Source organism: Prionailurus bengalensis, chromosome C2, assembly GCF_016509475.1.
Source record: "Prionailurus bengalensis isolate Pbe53 chromosome C2, Fcat_Pben_1.1_paternal_pri, whole genome shotgun sequence".
Classification (NCBI taxonomy): domain Eukaryota; kingdom Metazoa; phylum Chordata; class Mammalia; order Carnivora; family Felidae; genus Prionailurus; species Prionailurus bengalensis.
In genome coordinates this window covers 98,664,082-98,686,646 of record NC_057350.1, presented here as the reverse complement: position 1 = coordinate 98,686,646, position 22,565 = coordinate 98,664,082, and the positions used below count along the sequence as shown (strand labels likewise).

Here is a 22,565-nt window from a genome sequence, read left to right as displayed (position 1 = left end):
AAAAAAATCTTAAATACAGAGTATTGAGCAAAATACATGTTTATAGTATGATTACATTTCTTTCTTTCTTTTTTTTTCCTATCTTGTCCTAGTCTGTTATTTGTTAACCAGTAATCTTTAAAAATAAATGCACAGGAATGCAAATTGGTACAGCCACTCTGGAGAACAGTATGGAGGTTCCTCAAAAAATTAAAACTAGGACTACCCTATGACCCAGCAACTACACTACTAAGTATTTACTCAAAGGATACAAAAATACAGATTCAAAGGGGTACATGCACCCCGATGTTTATAGCAGCATTAACAACAATAGCCAAATGAATGGATAAACAAATTGTGGTGTGTATATATATATATATATATATATATATATTTGTATTTATATACTATATATATAAATATATATATGTATTTATATACATATAATGTATGAATAATACATACATATAATGTATGAATAATAAATGCATGGATAAACAAATTGTGGTATGTATATATATATACATATATATATAAATATATATATGTATATACACACACACACACACATACACACACACACAATGGAATATTATTTGGCCATAACAGAATGAAATCTTGCCATTTGCAATGATGTGGATAGAGCTGGAGAGTATTATGCTAAGCAAAGTAAGTCCGAGAAAGACAAATACCACATGATTTCACTCATATGTGGAATTTAAGAAACAACAAATGTTCATGGCGGTGGAGGGGTTGGAAAAGAGAGGCAAATAAGGAAACAGACTCTTAAGTATAAAGAACAAACTGATGGTTAGTAGAGGGAAGGTGGGTTGGGGGATGTGTTAAATAGGTGATGGGGATTCGGAGGACACTTCTTGAGATGAGCCATGGGTGTTAAACGTAAGCAATGAATCACTAAATTCTTGAAACTAATATTACACTCTGTTAACTAACTGGAATTTAAATAAAAACTAAAAAACTAAAAAACTAAAAGAAAAGAAACATTATAGTTAACTAAAAAAATAAATAAATAAATAAATGCAGAAGGAAAGCAACAAACAAAAGCGGGTGATCTGCATAGTGGGTGGAAAATGACAGTAAGCCACGGCACAAGAGAAGTTCCTGTTTTGTTCTGTGGGGTCAGGAGGTTACAGTACTGTGTGCTCACCTTTCTTCTCCCCGATGAAGGTCTCAAACAGCTAATTTTTGCTTTTCAACCATTTTTATTCATCTTATTCTCTGACTCCATACATTCCAGAAGGCTCAACGGATTTGTAATACACTTCCAAGATGAAGGGAAATTTCTTGCTCATTGTTTGCCTGACATCTTGGCTTGTGTCCATCTTATTAAACAAAAAACATGCTCCAAAAACACCCACAAATTCAACTACTAAAACTCCTTTAAAGATCTTCTTGGCCAGTGGTTCCACAGTGTGGGCCATCATGTAACCAACAGGCAGGTGAGTGGGCAGCAAGGGAGAACTGCATTGCTGTTTATAATGCTGTACCCGAGACGCTTACATCTGATACCATTTCTATAAAACTTTAAGCCATATATAACAATACCATATAGTACTAAATGGCTGTACATAGTAAAAATATAAAAATCTCTGTGGGTCGAAAAACAAGTTTGGAATAGTGGAGATGGAGAGAAAAGACTAGAAATGAGATCAAAGAAGGGTACCCAAGGGAGGAAGAGGTCAAATGTATTTGTACTAGACCAACAATTAACCTCTAGGCAGAACTTACAGGTGATTCGAGGGGCCCAACGCTGATGGCCTTTTGACCAATGTCAGAAAGTGGCTGTTTCCTATCATTTAATGTTTTCAGGTTGTTTAAGGTAAGAAAGTCACTCCTGACCTTATTTTCTTGTGGTTTGAAGTACAAATCTTACTTAATTCTGAAAAATAACAAAGAAAAAGGGGAAAGAAAGAAAAGTAAAAATTAAAAAAATAAATAAAAGAAAAGCCTCTGAAATTGGCATAGTAAAATGTTGTTAAGAGCTGGCACTTTGAATTTCCAGTTCTGAGATGTTTATTATACTATACTTTATACTTTTCTATATACTTGAGCTGTGTCACAATTTAAAAAGGTAAATTATATGAAATTAGAAATAAGAGAACACTTAAAAAAAATTCTGACAAGCCAAAAGGCCACAATTCTACCATCCAGAAATAGCCGCCTCTACATTTTGGTGTGTTTTTATAGTCCTATGTGTGGGAAATGAGACAATACTTTTTGTTACAATTTTTAAAAATTATATAAGTATATTTTCAGAATATAAATATTCATCCTCACATCTTTCCTGAATGACATTTCATTGTATTTCTGTAAAATGCTATATTTAATCAATCCTCCCTTCCTGGAAATACAGGCTGTTTCAACTTTCATAATTTGAAATAATGTTTTAACGAATGTTCTTCTACATGTATTTTCTATACACAACCATGATAACTTCCTTAAAGTATAGTTTTGTAAGTAAAGTTTCTGGGCCAAAACTATACACAGAATTTTAGGTTTAAAGCATATTTTGAAATTGCTTTCCAAAAAGATATTAAGCTACATTAACATGAGAGACCCTATATTCTCAGAATAGCACTTATTATTTAAAAAATCTTTAATAGTTGCATAATATTGAATTTTACTTTTTTTACTACTGGAATTTTCTTTTTCACACCTTTGCCTATATCTTAGCCAGACATCTATCTTCTTTCCTATAGTTCTATAAGATTTTTAGGTTAAATAAATTCACTTTTTCTTATGCATTTTGAATATTTTCTCTATGTTGTGTTTTGCCTTTCCTTTTAGTTTAGAGTGTTTTTAATGTCTTGAAATGTATAAGTTAAATCTATCAATATTTCCCTTTATGTTTTCTGCTTATATGTATAGTCATTTATGTAATCTGTAGCATTTCTGTTTCACTTTCTATTTGGATATTCAACACATATGGAGTTTATTTTAGTATATTTGGGCATATGGTGCTAGGAATCTAATTCTATTTTATTATAGATTATTACAAATAGTCGATCAGCTGTCTCAAAGGCATTCATTGAATAATCCAGACTTAACCTGCTAACTTGAATTTTTTTCAATACTTAATTCTCATATATCCTGTTTGTGAATTTTCCATTCTTTTGCCATAGTCAAATGTTATTTTTTTTCATGAAAAGATGTATTTCTAGTACATTTTTGAAAGAACTTGAAGAATTGAGTTTTCCTACAGTTAACATTGTGTTAATTTTTTTAATGCAATTGACATACCTTGAAGTTGTTCTTGGAATTCTCGTTTACTTGTGCCTACAGAAGATAAAAAATTGAGGCACAATCTATCAATTCCTGACATTTGGAATCGTTCTAATCAAAATGAAAATCCAAGAAAATGGAATTTATAATCACAACAATTACAATATATGAAGCACAAAGACTTAGGCAATACTGACCCTTCATTGGCTAAAATGATAATAACAGGAAATTGCAAAGCTGGGCTAGCTTGTTATCCTTGCTTAAGCTACTGGGTGTTATCATCCACCTGAGAGAAATCTCAGGTTTATACCTCTCTATTTTATCTCTATCTCTTCTTTGGGTCAGTGGAAAGGATGAAAATTCAAAGGACATGATCCAAACCTTCTTACTCTTTTTTTCTTTTTTTTTTTTTAATTTTTTTTTCAACGTTTATTTATTTTTGGGACAGAGAGAGACAGAGCATGAACGGGGGGAGGGGCAGAGAGAGAGGGAGACACAGAATCGGAAACAGGCTCCAGGCTCTGAGCCATCAGCCCAGAGCCCGACGCGGGGCTCGAACTCACGGACCGCGAGATCATGACCTGGCTGAAGTCGGACGCTTAACCGACTGCGCCATCCAGGCGCCCCAAACCTTCTTACTCTTATCCTCGTTCTCACCTTTGGACAATGAGTATTTGAACTTCTTACATTCTCCCTTCTCAAATTACATGAAATTTCAGTTATTGCCATGGATGAGGGAATGTACATAAGATATTCCTTCATTGGACAAAACCCCCTGAGCCTTAAGATCTACATCTGTTGTATTTTTTACTTAAATGAGCTATAAATGTGCACAATGTCATTGCGATAGAAATTCATGAATGACTTGGCTAAAGCATCATGTTTCAAAGTAAATGTTTCAACCCTTATCTTTCCAGGTCTCTAGGAAGCTCAATAACCATTTTGCATTACAGGGATTTTAATATATGTAAATACAGAGAAAACAGGAACAACGAACTACCATGTGTCCATCACTGAATGTAAGTAATCATCAACATTCTGCTGTTTCTGTCTCAATAGCCTTTGATATGATGGCATCTCCCTCCTTTTCTTCTGACAACACACTATCCAAGTTTGCCCCTATCCATCTGGCAGTTCCTTCTCAGGCTCTTCCTCTTTTCCTTAAACTATCTGTTTCCCCTTGAACCCAACTACTCCCATGGCCTCATTTACCATATTTAAGCAACTCCTAAATTCATACATCCTGCTCAGATATCTTTTCCGGGGAACATTAAACTCAACATGACCAAATGTACACACATTACCTTTAAACTCTCCTTAGCACAGCTCCTCTCTGATGTCTCAAGAAATGATGTATCCATCCAATTACTCATAATGCAAACAGAGATCTGATCACTGATAATTTTCTCTTCCACAATAAATTACCAAATTAGCCAACTTAGTGTCCTAAACACTTTTCAAGTATGTCTCCTTTCCATTTGCACTGTCAACACGATGATCAGCACTGTCCGATGAAATATAATGAAATCCGTACATCCAAGCCACACATAAAATTTTAAATTTCCTGGTTGCCACATTAAAGAGGTAAATTTAAGAAGACTTATCATTTAGTTCAATTTTTATCCCAGATATTGTCATTTTAAACATGTAAGCAATGTAAAATACTATCAATAAGATATTTATACTCTTTTTTTTTCTTACGAAGTCTTTGCAATCTGGTGTGTATTTTGCACTGCTCAGGACATCCTAATTTGGACAAACCACACTTCAAGCACTGAGTGGCCACATGCAGCTGGTGCTCACCACGTTGGAAGAGCAGATTTAGTCCAAGCTGTGACCATCTCTTTTTGGTGGTGTCTGTTAATGGGCTTCAAACATCGCTACTTGGTTTCCTTTCAGTTCATTCTTTTGAATTTCCATTGGAAACTGGAGTTTCCATTCAGTTCATTATTTTTCCAATGCAGATCTGTCTCATGATTGCAAACTATAATCCTTTAGTGACTTCCCATTTTTCCTTTTTGGCTAAAATCTGAGACTCCTAACATAACCTACAACACTCTCCTTGATCTGATCACATTTGATATCTCCAATTTGTGTCATGTACAAAGCCTCTTCCCATTCACAGCCTTTATACAAGCTTGAAATATTCTTGTTCCTATCATCTTTATTTATTAGCGTAAGTGTCGCTTACTTAGAGAAATCTTCCTTGACACCACGTTCCTCTTGTTCCTCCCAAGAATCCAATTACGTTGTCTTTCTACCCACAATGCTTTTACTTCATGGCAAAAATTATTTGTGTTATTATTTGTTCAAGACAGGCCTCCAGTTTGGGTCTGCTAGTTATTCTGGTTCGTCTTTATATCTCCTTACCAAGAATAGTGCTTTGTACTGAATAAATATAGGCTAAATGTATAAATTTTACTTTCTTAGCATTATTCACATGAGAAAAAGCTGAGGTTACCAAGATGGAGTTAGACCAATCATGATTCACATCCCCAGTCTAGGGAAGGGACTCTTATCCTTGAGCACAAAGACACCTCATCCTTGAACAAAATTAATATTCTGTGAACAAGAAAAAAAAGAAGAGGTGGCTATTGGGTATGCTACCAACGCTGTCTACCAGAAATTTCCAATTTATCTTTGTGATAGACTGTTCACCTACTTTGGCTTACAGCAGCCCAAGAAAAGCAAGACTGAGCCATCTGGAGATAAATTTGTGGATGGAGGTTTTATTTTGTTTTTAAACTATAAAAATAAAGAGGAAGAAACACACTGTATTAGTCAGGTTCTGCAGAGAAACAGAACCAATAGGATATATATATATATATATATATATATATATATATATATATATACATATGAAAAGATTTATTATAGAAATTGGCTCACGCGATTATGGAGGCCGAGAAGTCCCACAGTCAGCTGTCTGTAAGCTGGAGAACCAGGAAAGCTGATAATATAATTCAGTCCAAGTCCAAAGGCCTGAGAATGAGGAGCTGCTATGTCCAAGGACAAGAGAAGATGGACATCTCAGCTCAAGAACAAAGAAAGAGAATTTCTCCTTTCTCTGTCCTATTGTACTGTTAAAGCCCTCAATGATTGACGATACCCTTTTATACTAGTGAGGGGAGATTTCTTTACTCAGTCTACTGATTCAGATGCTAATTGTTTTGGGAAATACCTTCACAGACACACTCAGAAATAATGTTTTATGAGCTGTCTGAGCATCACTTGGTCCACTCAGATTGACACATGAAGTTAACCATTACACATGCACTATTAACTAACATTCACAAACATTTTCCTTCATCATCACATTTGGTCCTCCCAATAATTCTGGACAACCTCATTAAGTTAGTGTTATTACTTATCATCTTGAATAATTTACAAAGGAGAAATCTCAATCAAAAAGGTTAAGAGACTTGTCCAAGGATACTCAGAAATCACATAATGACTTGGACAAGGACATAGGTGTTCTTTTTTTTTAATGGACATATGCTTTTTATTATGATGATGAATTTTTAAACTTTTTTTTAATTGTAAGATTATTTATTTATGTATGTATTTATTTTTTAAATTTACATCCAAATTAGTTAGCATATAGTGCAACGATGATTTCAGGAGTAGATTCCTTAGGGCCCCTTACCCATTTAGCCCATCCCCCCTCTCCTCCAGTAACCCTCAGTTTGTTCTCCATATTTGAGTCTCTTCTGTTTTGTCCCCCTCCCTGTTTTTATATTATTTTTGTTTCCCTTTCCTTATGTTCATCTGTTTTGTCTCTTAAAGTCCTCATATGAGTGAAGTCATACGATTTTTGTCTTTCTCTGACTAATTTCACTAAGCATAATACTCTCCAGTTTCATCCATGTAGTTGCAAATGGCAAGATTTCATTCTTTTTGATTGCCAAGTAATACCCCATTGTATATATACCCCACATCTTCTTCATCCATTCATCCATAGATGGACATCTGGGCTCTTTCCATACTTTGGCTATTGTTGATAGTGCTCCTATAAACATGGGGGTGCATGTGTCCCTTCAAAACAGCACACCTGTATCCCTTGGATAAATGCCTACTAGTGCAATTGTTGGGTCATAGGGTAGTTCTATGTTTAGTTTTTTGAGGAACCTCCATACTATTTTCCAGAGTGGCTGCACCAGCTTGCATTGCTGCCAACAATGCAAAAGAGATCCTCTTTCTCCGCATCCTCGCCAACATCTGTTGTTTCCTGAGTTGTTCATGTTAGCCATTCTGACAGATGTAAGGTGGTATTTCACTGTGGTTTTGATTTATATTTCCCTGGTGATGAGTGATGTTGAGCATTTTTTCATGTGTCAGTTGGCCATCTGGATGTCTTCTTTGGAGAAGTGTCTATTCATGTCTTTTGCCCATTTCTTCACTCGATTATTTGTTCTTTGGGTGTTGAGTTTGATAAGTTCTTTATAGATTTTGGATACTAACCCTTTATCTGATATGTCATTTGCAAATATCTTCTCCCATTCTGTCAGTTGCGTTTTAGTTTTGTTGATTGTTTCCTTTGCTGTGCAGAAGCTTTTTATTTTGATGAGGTCCCAGTAGTTCATTTTTGCTTTTGTTTCCCTTGCCTCCAGAGGCATGTTGAGTAAGAAGTTGCTGCGGCCAAGATCAAAGAGGTTTTTGCCTGCTTTCTCCTCAAGGATTTTGATGGCTTCCTGTCTTACACTGAGGTCTTTCATCCATTTTGAGTTTATTTTTGAGTGTATGGTGTTCATTCTTCTGCATGTCGCTGTCCAGTTTTCCCAGCACCACTTGCTGAAGAGACTGCCTTTATTCCATTGGATATTCTTTCCTGCTTTGTCAAAGATTAGTTGGCCATGCATTTGTGGGTCCATTTCTGGGTTCTTTATTCTGTTCCATTGATCTGAGTGTCTGTTCTTGTGCCAGTACCATGCTGTCTTGATGATTACATCTTTGTAGCATAGCTTGAAGTCTGGGATTGTGATGCCTCCTTCTTTGGTTTTCTTTTTCAAGATTGCTTTAGCTATTCGGGGTTTTTTCTGGTTCTATACAAATTTTAGGATTATTTGTTCTAGCTCTATGAAGAATGCTGGTGTTATTTTGACAGGGATTGCATTGAATATGTAGATTGCTTTGGGTAGTATTGACATGAAAGAGGAGAGATCACAACCAACACAGCAGAAACAAAAACAATAATAAAAGAATATTACAAGCAATTATATGCCAATAAAATGGGCAATCTGGAAGAAATGGACAAATTCCTAGAATTTGTCCTAGAAACATATACACTACCAAAACTGAAACAGGAAGAAATAGAAAATTTGAACAGACCCATAACCAGTAACAAAATTGAATTAGTAATCAACAATCTCCCAAAAAACAAGAGCCCAGGGCCGGAGAGCTTTCCAAGGGAATTCTACCAAACATTTAAGGAAGAGTTAACACCTATTCTCTTGAAGCTGTTCCAAAAAATAGAAATGGAAGGAAAACTTCCAAACACTCTCTATGAAGCCAGAATTATCTTGATCCCAAAACCAGACAGAGACCCCCTAAAAAGGAGAACTATAGACCAATTTCCCTGATGAACATGGATGCAAAAATCCTCAACAAGATATGAGCCAACCAGATCCAACAATACACTAAAAAAATTATTCACCGCGACCAAGTGGGATTCATACCTGGGATGCAGGGCTGGTTCAATATCCACAAAACAATTAACGTGATTCATCACATCAATAAAAGAAAGGACAAGAATCATATGAGGCTCTCAATAGATGCAGAGAAAGCATTTGACAAAATACAGCATCCTTTTTTGATAAAAACCCTCAAGAAAGTAGGGATAGAAGGAGCATACCTCAAGATCATAAAAGCCATATATGAACGGCCCAATGCAAATATCGTTGTCAATGGGGAAAAACTGACAGCTTTCCCCCTAAGGTCAGGAACAAGACAGGGATGTCTCCACTCTCGCCACTGTTATTCAACATAGTATTGGAAGTCTTAGCCTCTGCAATCAGACAACACAAAGAAATAAAAGGCATCCAAATCAGCCAGGAGGAGGTCAAACTTTCACTCTTAGCAGATGACATGATACTCCATATGGAAAGCCCAAAAGATTCCACCAAAAAACTGCTAGAATTGATTCATGAATTCAGCAAAGTTGCAGGATATAAAATCAACGCACAGAAATCGGTTGCATTCCTATACACCAACAATGAAGCAACAGAAAGGGAAATCAAGGAATCAATCCCATTTATAGTTGCATCAAAAACCATAAAATACCTAGGAATAAATCTAACCAGAGAGGTGAAAAATCTATACACTGAAAACTATAGAAAGCTTATGAAAGAAATTGAAGAAGATACAAAAAATGGAAAAAGATTCCATGCTCCTGGATAGGAAGAACAAATATTATGATGATTTTTTATGTTTATTTATTTATTTTGGGAAAGAGAGTGCAAGTGGGGTAGGGACAGAGACAGATGGAGAGAAAGAATCTCAAGCAGGCTCCACCCTGTCAGCACAGAACCTGATGCGGGGCTGGATCTAATGAACTGTGAGATCACGACCTGAGCTGACATCAAGAGTCAGATGCTTTACCGACTGAGCCACCTAGGTGCCCCTGCTTTTTATTATAATACTAAGTAAATAGTATATATAGTGTACTATAATATAGTATAGTATACAATACTATTTAGTATCAAATACTAAGAGTATTTTTTAGAGCAGTTTTAGGTTCACTTAAAAATTGAGGGGGAAATACAAAGATTTACCAAATGCCCCCTACGCCCACATATGCATAGCCTCCCTCATTATCATCATCCCCCTCCAGAGTAGTACGTTTCTTACAACTGATGAATCTACATGGGCACATCATTATCACCCACAGCCCATAGTTTCTGTTACAGTTCACTCTTCATGTCGGTGTCCTTATTCCCAAATTCAAACTCTTTTCCCTACAGTAGCATTTCTCAGTATGAACCTCACCTGGGAATGTGTTAGGGAAAGCAAATTCTTGGGCCTCACTCCAGACCTAATGAATCAGACACTGGGAGTCTAGCCTAGCAACCTGTGCCTAATAAGCTCTCCAGGTGACTCTGATACTCCTAAAGTATGAGAACCACTACAGTACATCCTACTACCCACACTGTTTTCTCTTACGTCGATCAGTTGTTTTCTATTTGTTTCATGATTTGGCAGGAAAAGAAAAATACTGACTTTGCACTCAGGTGTATCATAAGAAGTCAAAGTCATCTTCGCCTTACGTCCAAACTCAAATGGCTCTTGGATTTAGGGATCTCCCCACTGGGCCCCATTTCCAAGGTTACATACTTGAATCAAATGAATGGTGGCCAGTTACTCCCTATAAACGGCCTGAGTTGTATTTCTATGTGAGCAAGCAAAACAAGTCAGGGAAAGTCTGCATCTCACAGAACTTATTTTCTTTTACTTAACAATGAATTACAGTGACCTCTCTCTTCTGCCAAAATGAAAGCCCTTTGCCCTCTATCTCCCATATACTTCCATGATCCAGCCTTCTTACCACAAAACCTGCCGTATTTCTCCTTCTTAAGAAAACAAGAACCTAAAAATTTTCAGTGACTAATAATTGTCTCTGACAAAGATGTCCTAATTCTAGCACAAGATGAATTTGTCTTCTTCCAACTTTGCCCTTGTCTTTTGCTACATTATCAGCACTACAATAATTCTAACCCATAAATCAGGGGCTTATGCCTTGCATACTGCCTATTCTCCACATTTCTGGCATATTTGTGGGAATAAAAGAAATTGCAGACCCAAGGTCGATTTCTGTCCCAACTGATATATTGGCCAAGACTGTCTCTCTCTCTCTCCCAGCTTTGGAGCCCTAGTGTTCCCTGTCCGTATCTGCCTGACCATAATGTTTGTCCACAGACTTTTCCTGCTGCTTAGGTTTCTCAAAATTCTATACTAGCACACTTTACCAGATTGTCTCCCCAGTAACAAATCTTATATTTGGAACCTATTTAAATGACCTCCACACAAGAAACAAGTATTGTGCTGACTTTGAGGTCAGGCCAACCTTATATAGCTGATGACTTTGAGCAACGTGCTTACTTCTTCAGTTCAGTGTCTCATCCATGAAATGGGTATATGCAGTGGTTCTCAAATTCTAGGGTACATTGGAACCACGAGAGTTTGTAAAAAGAAAAAATGGAGTGCAGGGATTTCCACAGAGTTTCTGACTCAGTAGGTCTAGGGAAGGGCCTGAGAATTCATGTTTGTTTTTTTTTTAATTTTTTTTTCAACGTTTATTTATTTTTGGGACAGAGAGAGACAGAGCCTGAACGGGGGAGGGGCAGAGAGAGAGGGAGACACAGAATCGGAAACAGGCTCCAGGCTCTGAGCCATCAGCCCACAGCCTGACGCGGGGCTTGAACTCACGGACCGCGAGATCGTGACCTGGCTGAAGTCGGACGCTTAACCGACTGCGCCACCCAGGCGCCCCAGAATTCATGTTTTTGAAAAAGGTCCTAGGTTATGCTAATGCTGCTTGTCTGGAGATCACACTTTGACAACCACTGAAATAACATTATTAGTACGAGAAATACTATTTGTAAAGTGCCCAATTCAAAGTAACCACTCAATGAATGTTCATTTATTGTCCTCCACCTCTATTCCACATGGAAATAGATGACAAAAGTGAATTAATGACATTGGATTTGAATGGAATTGAGCTAAATGCAATTATCTCTGGGCAAAGCCTTTCTGGAAACAAACCAAAAGAGATATTTTGTGAAAATAAAATAAAGGAGGCATTTTAGGTAAATGAATTTTTAGAAGCTATTGATAAATATTGGCAAAGGCATCAAAGGGAACTTCTACAGAGCATTAGTAGAAAAATAAATAAATATAATAAATAAATATATTTTTATATGTACATATTATATATATGTACATACATAATATATGTATTATATACATACATATATTATATATAATTTTAGAGGACAATTTGGTAGTACCTACTAAATGTGAGATATACATAAATTTTGACCCAGCATTTCACTTCTAGAATATGTCCTTGAGAAATACATACAGATGCACAGGAATATAGTACAATATATTTGCATAGCAGCTCCTAAACTCAAGTATGTAAGAAATGTATTTTTTTTTCCTGTAAGTCAACTTGATTTATACTTCAAGCCCATTGCACCAGGTGGCAAAAATAAATCCCATTCATTTCAGGATTCATTTACTGACATTTTTCTGGAGTTGCATCTGAGAACCAGGGACATGAGCAGAGCAGAGGCATTGGGGTATGTGCAGAGTATTGGTCTTATGTCATAATCCATCCACACTGTCATCTCCTGGCTTGACCATCATTCTGTTGGTACTTGATAGATTTTATATACAGATTACTGCTACCTTATTGCATGATTTCCTCCTTGCAGCCCCATCCTGCCCGTTGATTTTATTACCTCCATACCTTGCCAGATACTATGGAAGCTGAGACCCTTATTCGTTTTATGCCACTTTTAGATGCTCAGTATCACTCTGATGTTTCTGTGTCATGTAAATTCTGAGGGTGTCTAGGGCTCTAATCAACTATATATCTTCTTATTTTAGTCCTACAAATAGAGTAAATCAATAAAGTTTAATGGCTAAATTTGCAAGTGTCACAGATTGCCATTTGAAATCTTGTGTCATTTTAGTTTTTATCAAATACTGAAGAAGGGAAAATAGCCATTTTGATGGTGAAAAATCTTGTTTTCAAGACAAGTCCCAGATGTAAGCCACTCCTTAATCAGTGACTCAGTGATTATAACTTAGCAACATGCAAGTCTGTGTTAGCTATATATAGCTCTATTTTTGTATGCATTGAAATGAGCCTCTGATGGTCAAAATAGTTTTGTATTTTCAAAATGATAGCAGCTGTTTATCCTTAATTTTGAGAATAATTTGGGGAGTAATGTACTTTACTTTTTACCCAAAAGACAGGGATGACTTCACTGTTTAGATACAGAAAGAAATATGTTAAATCATTCAACCAATGCTGCTTGGAATAGACTTCTTTAAAGCATATTTTGATTGTGTAACTGTTCTGAACTAAACTTGGCTTGCGAAATCTCTGGATGTTACATAACTTCTGAGAAAATACAAAAGTAAGAAAGAAAGAAAGAAAAGACAATGAGGTTGAGGCATTTCAGCATACATTTTGTTTTTTTAAGTAGCCATAAAGTGCCAGATGTTGTAATACAAAGATAGATAGAACACAGGTCCTGTCAATGAGATCTTGGACTAGGTGGGGAGAAAAATCAAGTAATAGAGACAAAGTTCCATCAGACAATACAAAGTACAAAGACAGATAGCATATACCCGATCTGAAGAAAGGCTTCATGGCAAAAGTAACATTTAATCTGTGGTGGAAGAGGGAAAGAAGCATATTCAAGAAGCAGGGACAGAATTTCCCAGGACAAAAAAAAAAACAACCCTATTCATCAGACTGTAAGCTCTGTGTTATGAGGAAGACATGTTGAGTGTTGCTTTTTCTTTGACTAAAAATGTTTTCAATATCTCAGAGCTAACTAGGGGAATTTATAAGAACTGCATGCATTCTATCCATAACATTTCCCTTGGGAGTGCACTGTTCGGTTGAATTTGGGATTGTAAGAGGAATAGTTCCCCCACCTGTCACTTTAGAAGGTGGTTTAACCCAATTTCTGGCTGTTCTCTTTGGGATGTGGGGCTAACTTCTTAGCACTTGTCCTTATCTATAGGTCCTAGAAGCCAGTTTCATGGCAAAAGGAAAAGTTTCACTCAACACTCAACACTGGTTCCCAAAAGAAATATAATGCAAGCCACATATGCAATTGTAAATTTTTCTAGTAGCCATGTTAGAAAGATGAAATGAAACTAAAATTAATTTTATAATATACTTCAAACCAATGTGTCCAAAATATATTTCAACATGTGATCAATATAAAAATTATTAATGAGATAATTTTCATCCTGTCTTCAAAACCTAGTATTAATTTAAAAATTACAGCATATCTCAATTTGCTCTAGACTCATTTCAAGAGGGCATTTTAGGCAAAGCCATTTATTTATTATAGATTGTCTTGTGACAAAGCTAACAATGGCTCCTTACCATGCTCATGGAATAAGTCCCACTTCCAATTAGACATAAATTTGTGTCTTAGACAATCGAGTAAAGGAGAAGATGCCTAATGCAGTTCTCCTTCTTGCTCCAAAGGCTTGGAGAGACCACTTCTTTCTATGTCCTTCCTTACTAAACAATTATTTAGAAACTCAGTTGTTTAAAAATATCTGAAAGAGTATTATTTTTCTAACTCAGCTTACTGCCTAATTAGATAGAGGCAAACTTCTAGAATAGCTTTTCTTTGACCTTTGTATCACAATTTTTTAAAAAATCGATGAAATTTGTTATCTCCTACAACACAAATCAAGCTTTTCTTCCGCATCACCCTTTGCAGATGGATAGGTCTGCCTCCAATGGCCTCATATCTGAACACAGGCTGGATATGCCCCTATCAGCTTGGTTTCAGATTTATTTCTTTAGACTGAGCAAGAAAGAGTCAAGAATCAAGAGTAAAACTTCACTCATTACCTTTTAAACTTATTTACTTATTTTTTGTTGTTGGTTTGGCAAGTTGCCTCATTCCACAGAGACTTTACAAGGTGCTTATGTCTTATGTTTGAAGGTGAGAACTGTGATCTAATCTGTATTCTGCGTGTTACTTAGCACACTGAGGGTGCCCAATAAATATTAAACAGGAAGGCTTTATTGAATCACTTTATACCATACACTTCCTAGTGGCCTCCTTTGTGCCAGCTTCCAGTACAAAACCATTATAAAAAGATGGGTGGCTGGATGGATTAATAAGTGAATTTACTTGATAGTTTGCTGCCAATTTTTTGCTACCTGTAATGAAATCATATTTCTCGGTCCTCTCCCATGAATCACAAGGAGAACAGTCTCACATTAAGACAAAGCCTAAATTTGAACAAATACATAGTAAGCTCTCTGCCTCTGAAAAATTTAAAGCAGAGGTTAAAGCCCAATAAACTCCATTTCCATCCACTCATAAAACCAGAACCTCCACAATGACCTTCCGGCACCTCAACATCAAAACATTTTAACAATATCGGGATATAGGGTAGTCACAATATTGACTCTGAATTATTCAAAAATGAATTATATTCAGTACAGTTTTAATTCTAAAAATGTTTTATTCCTTCAGAGCTATTAATTTATTAACCTCATCGATTGTTAAAGACTCTATAGAGCACCTCTTAGGCTCTAGGCTTTGTTTGCAAGGTCTGGAAAACATAAAAAAATCTTGCTCTAATGAAATGCATGTTCTATTGGAATATTTAATTCAATAGGTGCTCAATATTTAAAACCTTTAATCAACCATTTTTTATTTGATTCACACAATTAATGGTTTTGATTTATTCCTACCGAACAGCAAATCCACAAGGTAGGTGGTAGAACTGAGGCAAGAGTCAAGGTTATTTGAGGCAAAATCTATGCTCTTTTCACAGGACTGTGACAGATACTTGTCTTTCTATTCAACTCGTCCGGACTTAGGTTAGGAAAGCTACAAGGTTTCTTACAACTCTAGGACGTTTTTCACCCTAGTTCTCTCTTTTTTTTAATGTTTATTTATTTTTGAGAGACAGAGAGAGAATCTGAAGCAGGCTGTAGGCACTGATGCAGGGCTCAAACTCATGAACCATGAGATCATGACCCGAGCCGAGTTGAAGTTGGACGCTTCATCGTTGGAGCCACCCAGGTGCCCTTCTCCCTAGTTCTGTAATAAAATATACTGTAATCCAAATACATCTCAAGGAAACTGGTTTTCGATTTGAAAATGAAGATAATAAGACAAAACAATACTGAGAAAGCAATCCATTCCTAAAGGGTTTTTAGACGAAAAACTTATGAAAAACTTGAACACACATATGCAGTATAAGGGTGCCTGGGTGGCTCAGTCAGTTAAGAGGCCAACTCTTGATTTCAGCTAAGGTCATGATCCCAGGATTGTGGGATTAAGCCCTGCATTGGTCTCTGTGCTGAGCATGGACCCTGCTTGGAATTCTCTTTCTCTGTGTGTTTCTCTGTCTCTCTCTCCCTCTCTGTCCCTCTTCCTTATTGCTCTCTCTCTCAAAATAAAAAAACAAAATTGTAATTTAAAAAATTCAGTATAATCATGTCCTTATAGATCTGATTAACATATGACAGAAATTATACTGTAAACTGATACTATTCCATTTTATGTCCAAATATGTTAACCTCTACTCTTCCAGAATTGTTCTGCAATGTGTTTCTCAGGCTAAGATTTGATTGTCTCCCTATAAAACAAATAGGTGTATTATAAATTCCCTTTCACCTCCTCAAATAATATGACTTTCTCCCCTCCACAGAAAGCCTCCCACAGTCAAACTGCTTCACACTACTCTTGAATGACTATTATAAATATAATCGTGTTTTAAAAGGTTAGCTTAAAAGGTGGTAGAGAGGGGCGCTTGGGTGGCTCAGTCGGTTGGGCGGCTGACTTTGGCTCAGGTCATGATCTCGCGGTCCGTGAGTTTGAGCCCGGCATCGGGCTCTGTGCTAACAGCTCGGAGCCTGGAGCCTGTTTCAGATTCTATGTCTCCTTCTCTCTGACCCTCCCCCATTCATGCTCTGTCTCTCCCTGTCTCAAAAATAAACAGAACGTTAAAAAAATTTTTTTAAAAAAAGGTGGTAGAGAGGGAAGGTAATATGGAAGGCAAAAAAGAGTCTGGGAGAGATATCTCTTAAATAATTGGAGACCATTCAATTAATTAGAAAATTACTTGTTTTAAAAATTCTCTAAATAATTTTGTTGTTCCAGATTGACTGTCTTATGTAAATAAAGGCTAATTTCTTTTAAAAATTTTTTTAATGTTTTATTTATTTTTGAGACACAGAGAGAGAGAGCATGAATAGAGGAGAGAAAGAGAGAGAGGGAGACACAGAATCCGAAGAAGTCTCCAGGCTCTAAGGTGTCGGCACAGAGCCTGACGCAGGGTTCGAACTCACAAACCGTGAAATCGTGACTTGAGCCGAAGTCAGACCCTTAACCAACTGAGCCACCCAGGTGCCCCAATAAAGGCTAATTTCTAAAATTTGTCTTTGAAGTTTGTATCACAGCTTTAAAAAAATTAAATAAACCTATTATCTCTCAAGCCACCAATCAAACTTCACTGATTGAGGTAAGTCAAGGCACCCCGCTTGCAGATGAAAAGACAGAAACTCTCAAGACCACAACATTCTGAGCCCCTGGACACTCTTCTTAGTGCTACTCTGTATTATAACTGCTTTCTGAATCTTTGGTTTCTTAAAGAGGCTGTTGGTGTCTCAAAATCAAAATGATACCTTTCAGTTGCCTTTCTGAACCTCTCTTGATTTCATGCATTCCAATAGCATTTATTAAATCATTTTCTGTGCCAGATGCTATTTCACAGCAATGCAAACATGAATGTCATCCTACCTGCTCTTAATGTATTTAGAGTCTAGAAAAGTGAAATACAAGAAAAAAAAATGGAGTTAAGTGTAGTCATAGAGACATGCATACTCTAATGAAAGTATTATGAAAGGGTTCCTGGCCTAGACTAAGGATTCAGTGGAAAGGTTTCCTGGTGTACAAGATGCTCAAGAGAATCTGAAAGTGATTGGGATTCCTTAGGGAGGCATGTAGGCAAGTTATCTCTGCTCCTTTCTGAAATTTATACCCATCGTGAAACTCACTGATATATTCCATATGCTTCATATCTCTCACTATATATAGTGAGTTCTATAAATCCAGGCCCATATCTGGCACAAATTTCTCTCATACAGGGTCTAGAATAATGTTTCTAAGACAAAAACTCTCAGTCAAGCAGTCCCGTTCTGCAATACACAGGTGATTTGGGATGAAGAGAGGTATAAGCCCAATGTAAAGGTTCATATTAATGACATCAGAAATACATCTTCCAGGACTTGACATTTTTCCACATTGAAGCAGATATAAGACCTTGGAAGCCTTTTAAGAAATAACTGAGTAACTCCCAATTTTCATTTGCTTACTGAATCAGGGCCATGCAATAACCCTAAGGGAGTCATTTACATTTTGTTCAGCATACACTTTTGTCAAACCTCACATTAGAACAGGGTAGACAACATAAGCGAATATTGAATGGTGCTAAAGAGGGTAACATTTCATACCATATATCAAAAAGATAGTGCTGAAAATCAAAGCAAGACAAAGCAATTTCAACCAAGAGACGAATTGAACTGTGGCTTCCTTATCCGTCTGCTCACACCTCCTCGTTCAGTCCCAAGAGTCACAGCAAGATGCCAACACACGTGTTTGTATCTGAGTACGAACGCACGCACGCATGCACAATTCTGGTAAATTATAGTCCTAAATGCCTAGAGCAATCATCTCTGATAAATACATCAAAAAGCTTCTTTATTACTTTTCTGTATTTCCTATCTTTATTTGTTGCAATGCATGTGGATTACACTGATCATCAGAGAATCTATTGTGCAATTAAAGTCCTCACCTCAACTTTCCTCATTCTGTGGGTGGGATGTGCGTGCTGTTATGGTCTGCAGCGTCTCGCCGTCCCCAGCACCATGATGTGGACCCGGGTCTCTAACCAGTGTATTTGTCGTAAGCAGGACATCCTCATGAAAAATTTCAGCTAGAATAGGAAGAGGTTACTTGAAATCAGAAGTGCTGGAAAAGGCATTTTGTAGTTTATTGGCGCATGAGCGCCGGCAGGTATCTAATCTTTTATTTCCATGTTCGTATGCACTGAAAAGCCTGGCTTTGACTATGTGGATTGTCCAAGTCATGCATGCTGTGTGTAGGCTTCTTAACCTCCTGAAGCAAGCAATGGGTTTTGCCTTCTTGGACCCTCAAGATACACAGTACAACCATCATACAATATTCGGTTTTCTCTATTGTGTGGATGTTACCTAAGAATGTAACGTCCATTGAGTGAGGCCATGTTTTCCCCTTTTGTAACTCTCCAGAGATGAGACCATAGCTGGTTAAACAGAACATTCTACCTACTTCTTCACATCTTCAGTACCATGGTGAGAAAGACAAGTGCCCCGGGAAATTAAAAAATGCCACATTTAAAAAGATGCTTTTTGAATTCCTTTTTAAAATGGCCTCAGGAAACATGTATATATAATAGGTATTTAGAAATATTGCTCACGGTGAATAGACTATCAATCTATACTTCATTATACACAAAATGATGATGAAAGTATATGTTATTATTGTTGAAATCATGCCACAGAAATATAATAGACTGTGTCTAAATCAAACATAGCAACCTAAGAAAACAAAACAAAAAAAATCGCCTTTTCTTGAGCAGCTAATTTCATTATTTTAGTAAGTCTTGGCTTGCTTACCAAGGATTGTTTCCTTTGGAAGAAGAGAGATGGACACATTACATATCTGACAGGTCATCATCTTGTAGGAAACACAAGTGCGGAGCGTGAGGTGGTGTTTCCTAATGAATTGAAGATATGATGCCAAGACATTTTCTAAGATGATAACTGACTAGTTCAGGGCTCTGAAAAGGATAAATTCGTCACCCCTGTACAGATCAGAAGGTGAGCCTTCATGTGGGGATGGAGATGTGGGTAAACCAAGGCTCAACTCTGCCAGTCGAGTGGGGCTGGAGTGAAGGTGGGGCTGGCCCCCAGTGGGCGTTTGGACAAGAAGCCACCTGCACCACTGCGTCAGCACCTTCCTGGCAGCTACCCCTAGCCCCGGCACCATCAGCCTCCTGAGAACCATCCAGACCCCTGAGTGTGCATCCCGCTGAGTGATGATCCCCAAGAACGAGAGTGCTTGGAGCTCTTCCTGAACGACCTGCTCCCCAACTCCCTGCAGCATCTGGTCTTTCTTGGCTCACCTGAGGCTCACCTTTGGGTGAGGCTGCTTCTCCCCGATTCTTGTCTACTGACCTGCAAGGCTTGCAGGAAGCCTTGAGGAGAGCTGGGAAGGAGGCCGAGGCTGCTAGTGTGGGATGATGCCCTAATAGTCCCCACACTTGACTGACATGCCTCTTCTGTATTCTTATCTAGGGCTTCACCCCTGAACCCAACGCAACCAGAACAGCCTCTGCTGCTCACGCTCCTGCTTGTGACAGGGAAATTGTCAAAAACAGCCTAAATTCTTGCCAGGCCTCCTCATGAACTCTGCATAGTATGACCTTAAATATACTAGCTAAGCCAGAAACCTAAAATAGTTCAGCTCTTAGAGTAATAGAAGTTGGTCTTCTCCTTTCTTTAGTTGCAATCTTTTTGTTGTTGTTGTTGTTTTTTAATGTTTATTTATTTAATTATTTATTTGAGTGGGAGACAGAGACAGAGTGTGAGCAGGGAGGGACAGAGACAAAGGGAGACATGGAATCTGAAGCAGGCTCCAGGCTCTGAGCTGTCAGCACACAGCCCAGTGTGTGGCTTGAACCCACGGACCCTGAGATCATGACCTGAGCCGAAGTTCGGCACTTAACCAACTGAGTCACCCCTTCCTTCCGTTGAATTCTTAATTGGTAAGTTTCAGACTTACTTTGTTGATATGAAAAATCTTCAAGACCCAAATTCCAAAGATTTTGAAGTGAAACGCTCATAAAATCAATTAATTTGCCATTAATGGCTATTCGATTACTATTCTGGCTTAATAGTTAATTAGGGGAGTACTTCTGGTTATTTATTTATGATTTTGTTGTTGATTCCTATTTTACTGGATTGACTGGAGAATATGGCCTCTGTGGCTTCCTGTGGGATGAAATATATAATTCACACTTGTGTATGCTCTGATAATGTAAGAAAATAATGCATATTCTGTCAGTCGAATAAAATGTTTTAAATATATAGATGTTTGTAAATATTTGAGGAGTCTGCTGATCTTATTTTTAATGCATTGCACCTTTACTTGATTTAATTATTTTAATATTTCTGGAGTATTTTGTTTTATATACTGTGATGCCGTGTGTGTGATGAATAAAGATGTTGACCTTATTTTGGACTACAGCTTTTATCATGATATAATAACCCCTTTGTTTCATTTAATGCCTTTGTTGCATTCTTTGCTTTATCTGATTTATCAATATTGTCAGTCTTTTGTATTTTTTATTTGCATTTGCCTTTATGATTCTGCACATCCTTTTCAACCTTTGTCTTCATTTTATTTCAGATGAGTTTTTACAGAAAAAAATATATCTGTATATATCTTGTAATCCTATTTGATATTCATTGTTTCATGACAGGGAGATGTGGTTCATTTGAATTTATTGTGAATATTAGTATTTTGATTTTGTTCTTATCATATTTAATATTTACTATTTATTACTTTTCCTATTTTTACCTCTCCCTATTTCTTGCTCATCATAGTAAGGTTTTTGCTAGACCTATTAAGTTTCTCTTCCCTTGTCTCATTTTTAAATTGTTATTTTATGATTCCCTATGCCCCTAAATACTCACTATTCTAATAATATTATAATCTATGTGTATTTATTAATATATAAAAGTTAATAAGTACCTATAGCCACCAAAATATTTACCTTTCCATCACCTCCCGTCTCTTCAATTCCCTTCCTATCCTTTTGAAGATGAGACATTTCCACCACCCCCTTCATCCTGAGCAAACTCTCCACCCTTGCCAACATCCAATACTTGCATTTTGTGGCAAAAGTTTTAGATTTTTAATGTTTCATATCTTGGCTAAGTTTTCTGAGACAGCATTTTCTTCTGTTTAGGAATAAGTACTTAAAATTTAAATATATTCCAGTCATATCATCTTATCCATTTATTTTATCTCTGTATTTTAAAATCCATGGCATCTCATGGTTCAACATTAGAATATCCATCACTATGATTCATTAAGTAAATAAATTAAAGATGGAACATCATATTGCCTCTTTACGCTTTGGGTTTTAGTAATATCCTTTCACATTCATAATCCAGATAGCGAGATAAGCAAGATTTTATGCACCGAGGCCTTTCCTTCATTGCTCTTTCAAACTGAAAAACATTGCTGCCACTTTAGCCAACAGTTAAACTTTACTACAAAATATTTTGATACCCTTTTCTTAAAGTAACCTGCAACTCACATGGTGAAGCTCAAATCCCATTTGGGAATTCAGCAAACTAGCCAATTCTGCAACATGAAATCCTATGAGATTTTGGATGTGGATTTGTCTGAGTACATGGGAGTTGACATCAAATACTTCACAAATACTATACCTTCCAGGAATCCACATTTTCTTTATTGGGTGTAGAATCGTGAACTCTTTAAGAAATAGCTGAA

General features: G+C 36.9%; 1 protein-coding gene across 1 annotated transcript; it reads right to left on the bottom strand.

The window, feature by feature from the left end:
* Positions 1 to 1,211: 1,211 nt before the first annotated feature.
* Positions 1,212 to 1,421, bottom strand: LOC122492386 (protein CEBPZOS-like). The gene has a single exon (XM_043596068.1). The coding sequence runs from the start codon at positions 1,419 to 1,421 to the stop codon at positions 1,212 to 1,214; it is 210 nt and encodes a 69-aa protein (XP_043452003.1).
* Between the last annotated feature and the right edge of the window lie 21,144 nt (positions 1,422 to 22,565).

Bases quoted from the DNA above. Each gene is read 5' to 3' on its own strand.
- LOC122492386 (XM_043596068.1), bottom strand. From the start codon at position 1,421: ATGGCCCACACTGTGGAACCACTGGCCAAGAAGATCTTTAAAGGAGTT.